We start from the raw sequence: 6111 nt of genomic DNA, 5'->3' as shown, positions 1-6111 counted from the left end.
GTTATATGTAATTAGTATGCTATTGCATAATCACAATCAGTTTGTTTGTTTGCTAATCAAGCCTGTCCAGTTATAGGAGGTCATGACTGTCCCTACTGGACCTCACTTTTGGCTTAAGTTATCCAACTAAGAAAAGATGTTAAAAAAATATATAATAATAATTTAAAAAAAAGAATGAACTAATCAATTAATCATTGTTCACTAATTAACTAATCAAATCCTGTCCATGGACAAAGACGCAAAAAAGGTAAAAAATATTAATAATAATCAATAAAAAGAGAGCATCATGTACCTTTAAAACTAAGTTTCTCCGCGCAGAGTGGAATGAGGTCAGACGCGAAGCTCCTCATTGCTCGCACCGATTATTATTGGAGACGATATTGGGCCAATGGGAGCGCGGCGGGGGCGTGGTTCAACCCGGGACAGGCTGGAGACAGGCGCTGATTGGTCGTTTTCTCTCGCCTTTATGGCTGTGCAAAAGCATAAAGCCGTGGCGCGAGGCGCTGTTGACCGCAGACAGTGGGGCAGCAGTGAGCGGGACTATGAGAGAGCGCAGCCGCCAGACACTCAAACCGCGTGGCGCTCGGACCAAGCACCGTGCTGAAGACGCAAAGTTGCGCGTTTTTTCGTGGATCCACAGAGGCACTGGGCTCGTTTTCAGTCGCACTGGCAGTTGAGCTACACTCTGCTGTGATTTTTTTGTTTTTATATATATGCACCCCTTTTTATCACTATCATTAATATCAGAACTGACTGCTTGGCTCTTATTTTGGAAGAAACTTCCCCCCACTGACATCCACGCGGTGGATATGCGTGTTGGAGACGGTTCACTGGCAGGGAGATAAGAAGAGCCAAGCGCACGCACTTTCAGACGTGCTGCAAGTAACTTTTCCACGCGCGTGGTGGTAGTGGCAAAGTGGGCAGACAGATCTGCTGCCTCGTGCTGAAACTTTTACCTTCCCCACTGAACCCACAGACTTTGTTTGAGCACCAGCTGCAGTCAGTCATGGTGGCTCAGTCCATCACAGCGACCAGCGCGGACTTGCCGCTCAGCGACTCCATCGACCCGGGTGAGATGGACCCAGACTCGGCCACGGCCGCCTCCTCCTCCGCCTCGCCGTCCCCGGGCTCTCCAACCCTGGCCGGGGACAAGCTGGACGTGGCGTGGTGCAAGACCCCCAGCGGCCACATCAAGCGGCCCATGAACGCGTTCATGGTCTGGTCGCAGATCGAGCGCAGGAAGATCATGGAGCAGTCTCCGGACATGCACAACGCCGAGATTTCCAAGCGCCTCGGCAAACGCTGGAAGCTGCTGCGCGACTGCGACAAGATCCCCTTCATCAGAGAGGCCGAGAGGCTCCGGCTCAAGCACATGGCCGACTACCCGGACTACAAGTACCGACCGAGGAAGAAAGTCAAGCCCTCCTCGTCTTCTTCCTCTTCCTCCTCCTCTTCCAGCAAGGCTGGCGACAAAGTGGGCGGCAACCCGGGCGGCAAGCCCTCCTCCAAGAAGAGCCACGGGGGCAAACCCCTCAAGACGCACAGGAAATCCACCGCGCTGGAGCAGCCCGGCGTGGACCACCACTCGCTCTACAAGCCACGGGCGGCGTCGTCAGCCAAGCCGGCCAAGCGCGCTTCCTCGGCGGGGGGCGCGTCCGAGAGCCAGCCGCTGTGCGTGGCCGTGCCGTCCAGCCCGACTCTGAGCAGTTCCGCCGAATCCTGCGACCCGCTGAGCCTCTACGAGGACGGCAAAGAGGAGGTGGAAACATCTGGCGCAGCAGCCATGCTGGCCCCACGCAACTTCAAGCACGCGCGCGCCTCTTCTCCGGCACCTTCAGCCTCGCACTCGTCCTCCCAGTCGTCCTCCTCTTCCTCTTCCTCGGACGAAGAGTTCGAGGACGACCTCCTCGACCTCAACCCGAGTCCAGGGTTCGGCGGCCTGGGCGGATTCGGCGCCGTGTCCCTGGACAGAGACTTGGATTTGGGCTTGGAGTCCGGCTCCGGCTCGCACTTCGACTTTCCAGACTACTGCACGCCAGAGGTGAGTGAGATGATCTCTGGAGACTGGCTGGAGTCCACCATATCCAACTTGGTCTTCACATACTGACTGTTATGAGCCTATAAGCAAGTCCAGCTGAAGTTGATGACGTGAAGATGGACCTAAACGTGGTCCATGCTGGGGGGGCAAAGCCATGATAACCTAACATGCTTTCTCCTGTTTCTCTCATTGCTGTGGGGTCGTCTCCAAAACGCCCACGCCAGTTGAAAATAAAAACGCTTAGCTTGCTCGTTTGGTGGCTGAAGACGATGACTTAAGTGTTGAGGAAAAGCATTGCACAGTGGCGAAGAGGAAGACGAGGCTGTCCGGCCGTTTCTGTTCAACTTAAATGGACTCACGCTCGAGAACTTTGGCGCAAAATAAGGTGAGCGATCATTTTTAGCGAGGAAATCCGCAATTCCTTTGGACGGAGTGGTTTTTTAGCCAGGCGTAAAGAAAGAGAGAAGTAAAGAAAGAGACTGAAAAAGCATGCTGGTTGAGTTTTAGTCTGAAAATGAACTGTGTTGTTTTTTTTTTAATGAGAATTGCAGCGCCATGAAAGACTGAAAAAAGAAAGTAACAATCACCAGCTTTTCCTGTCAGGATTCAAAAACGCAACTCAGACGGTTCAACTTTCTACACTACAAAGGAAAAAAAAAAGAAGAGAGAAAAAAAAATCAGGACCAAACTTCTCTCCCTTTTTGCCTTTTTCCCTTTTTTTCATCCAGCTTTATAACTTCTTTGTGCTCAGAAGAAAAAGGACACTTTTATATCGATGTATTTATAATGGTTTGTACTTTTGATTTTTCCTCTGTTTAAAGCTGTTCTCATCTGTCTTCTTGTGCACACGTCCGTCTCTGTTTGCAGAAGGGCTAGAACTGCATCGTGTTATTTAACTCATGACCTCTCACGCGGAGAAAGGAGAATCGAAACGTTTCGTTTATTTTCTACGTGTATTTTTGTACAAATTTATCAAGAACATCGCTGTTTTTTTTTTTTCCTTTCCTGGAGGCGGTTGGCTCACAATCTATCCCCCTAGCCATGTTTACAGTGTCAGTCCACAGGCATCTTAAAGACACAGTGTCTCTTTTTTTTTTTTTTTTTTTCACCAGCCAAGCATTACCTGACCTTACATTGCAAAAGGAGCATTGAACGAGGCTGTATGTAGCAGTGACTTATGGGTCCTTTTTAACTATTTCCTTTGTGCTTTTTTATAGTGAAAACGCTCGGTTTTAACCACTGGATGGAAATGAAATACATTCAAAATGCCTATACGAGTCCACGAACAATGAAGTACTGCTTCACTCCTAAATGTGCAAGCGTTATTTAATCTTTTCTACTTGTTGGCTAAATGTAGCTGATCGTTTTAGTATGTTATGGCATGGCGAATAGCATTTTTTTTTTTGGTTTTGTTTTTGTTGTTTTTGTTGTGTTCTATTTTCAAATTCAGGTTTATGTAGAGCTGTTGTGTTTTAAGGCGAAGAAGGATCGACGTGAAGATTTCCATGTACATTGATTGTATAATAGGTAAAGACTGCGTGTTTGTCTGACTGATTTATTACGACGGGCACTTGAACATATATAAATATATATATATACATCCCTACGTTTAAGATTGTTGTTCATGAGTTTTTTGGGATAAATATATATATAAACTTTTTTTTTTAAACGTTTCATTTTGTGCAATATGCTGTGTACAATATTGTTTTTGTCTTGCCATACCATATCTCTTTTGAGTAGAGAATTCAAAGCCAGCCAGTTGTGTCCAGTCACTGCCTGTCAGACCTCTGTACAAAAACTTTGTCTTTTTTTCCAAAAGGAAATAAAATCAGCTGGAACTGAGCTCCTCTTGTGAGACTGTTTTCCTTTATGCCTTGCTGAATGTTTGCATGTATCCACTTTTCAGTGTCATTAACATCATGTACACTCAGGTTGTGACATGAATTATAGCTGAAGATCTACAGCTGCTTCCATGATCTCAACCACGTGGACTGTTCAAAGCATGCACACCTTCACACCTTCCCACGTCAGACACCTCTCAGGTAAGTCGATATGATGTATGCCATGTGGTGCAGTCGGACAGCCTTTCCATTCATTAATTGAGTGGACGGTTCTTTGGAGACCACTTTTGTAAATGAGGTGTGAGTGTAAAGGACCATGTTTAAAGGACATCTACATGCTGTAAAGGTTCTAGGAAATACCCTTAACTTGGTACACAACATTCACATTACGCAAACATGCTTTTAGAGAGAACCAAAAGTGGTTCTCCCAAGGCATCGCTCTAAGAACCCATTTTTAAAAGCGGTGGACAGTTGGTAGGTTTAACTGGCGATTTGTCCATAGCCAAATATGTGATTTATTAATAATCCTCGATAAGGACTGGACCAGTGTGGTCTCCACTCCAAGGCAGAGGCTTGAAACAACATAAAGCATATAAATGAACTTGGATTAAACAGTAATAATCCTCTTGGGAAGCTATCTTCTAAAGTAGGCTATATGAAGCAAGTGGTGAAACCTTTAGGTCATGAATATGCTTTCATTTAGAGATGCCAGACTTATTTATTAATTTTTTAAATGAATAATTCATCTATGAGGCAATTAAACACATACGACTGCGTGCAGAAATGTGAACGGATCAGCTTGCCGTAAAGCTGATAGAAGAGCATTTCTAATCACATCTGAGTAATCAGCCCGGATCATCACAGCTCGTGGCACATGGCAGCACGGAGTGGCTAATGCCACAGTCTAATGTTCATAGAGGGGCATATATTCCAGGGAGAGGGTCTAGACAGTGGGGGGAGGGGTGTCAGACAGATGGAGGGGGGGTTCAAGGGGAACGGCTGCTTAAACCAATTAATTCCTTCTGGGTGTGTGTGCGTCGGGCACGAGGATGGTGAGAAGGAGGCGGAAGGCTTTCGCGTAAATGTTTAAATCTATTCTACAATTTCATGGACACCAAGGTGTCTCAGAGCAGGTGTAAAGAAATAAACTCATCTATTAGACTTCATGTATGTGAACCATGTGGCATAAATAGATACATGTATTGATTTTATTGTATTCTACACTGAGTCTGCTGTTCAGTGGTGGTTGTTCACGGTGCAGAGTTTCCTGTTGTGATTCGCAGGGCACTAACCAGAGGAAGGTGATCCGGCCGAGCGACTCGTGGGTCTGTGGGTCATGTAGATATTTAACTGTTCTGCATTCATGTTCTTTTGATGTGAGTCCTCTCTCATTAATGTTTAATTTGTAGACGAACTGATTCAATCCAGTCACGCATTGCTAAAAATAAAGGTTCCTACCTAAATGGTGCTTGGCTTGGATGTGCGGTTCTAGGCAAAACTGAAATGATATAGGACATTTAGCTTCTTTAAACTTTAAAAATGCACATCTTATTTTAAAAAAAAAAGGTTGTTAAAAGATTCTTTAAGGAAACAAAAGTGGTTCTACTATGACATCACTCCAGACAACCCCTTATTGATAGCAGGACCTTTTCGGTGCTGTATAGAACCATTTCTAAGGTTCTTTAAACAACCATACATAGCTGGTTTCCTAACACAGAGAACAATTTAACCATGCAGAAAAATATTTATGCATTCATTTTATTTTTAGTTGTTTTTTTTTTTATTATTTTTATTTTTAGTTGTCATGGTTCTTTATTATCTTTAAACCCTTTGGCTCTCTTATCAATGAAGCCTTGGAGAAGCACGTATTTTAACAGTGTAACAAACCACTGAGATGTTCCTCTATGTGCCAATTGAGGTTACAGTCAAACTGCATGAGATGAATATTATATAATAAATGCTTATTAATATAACAGAGCTTAAAGTATATGTAAGAACATCTATTGAATATTTTTAATATAAACATTTTACGTTTTTCTGGAAAAAGGGTCTCCTTATGGAAACAAGGCATATATTTTTCCTGTAATATTTTTCTGATATTAAGCATAAGTTTTCAGACTAGACTAATGCATATATGCAGACTAGACTAATATGCATATATAAAGCCTAAACTCTACATTAGTCACAAGCTCAGAGTGAATTCAGGATTGGCAGGTGTTGCTTCACCATCCC

General features: G+C 44.4%; 1 protein-coding gene across 1 annotated transcript; it reads left to right on the top strand.

The window, feature by feature from the left end:
- Positions 1 to 523: 523 nt before the first annotated feature.
- sox4a (SRY-box transcription factor 4a) lies at positions 524 to 3036 on the top strand. Its single transcript, XM_036566200.1, has one exon. The coding sequence runs from the start codon at positions 1007 to 1009 to the stop codon at positions 2105 to 2107; it is 1101 nt and encodes a 366-aa protein (XP_036422093.1). The 5' UTR covers positions 524 to 1006; the 3' UTR covers positions 2108 to 3036.
- The last annotated feature ends 3075 nt before the right edge of the window (positions 3037 to 6111 follow it).

The sequence above is a fragment of the Colossoma macropomum genome, unplaced genomic scaffold (assembly GCF_904425465.1).
Source record: "Colossoma macropomum unplaced genomic scaffold, Colossoma_macropomum, whole genome shotgun sequence".
Lineage (NCBI taxonomy): Eukaryota > Metazoa > Chordata > Actinopteri > Characiformes > Serrasalmidae > Colossoma > Colossoma macropomum.
Note: the sequence above shows the minus strand (reverse complement) of the source record. Positions and strands in the feature narration are given on the sequence as shown.

Excerpts from the sequence above, each read along its gene's own strand:
- sox4a (XM_036566200.1), top strand. The coding sequence starts at position 1,007 with ATGGTGGCTCAGTCCATCACAGCGACCAGCGCGGACTTGCCGCTCAGC.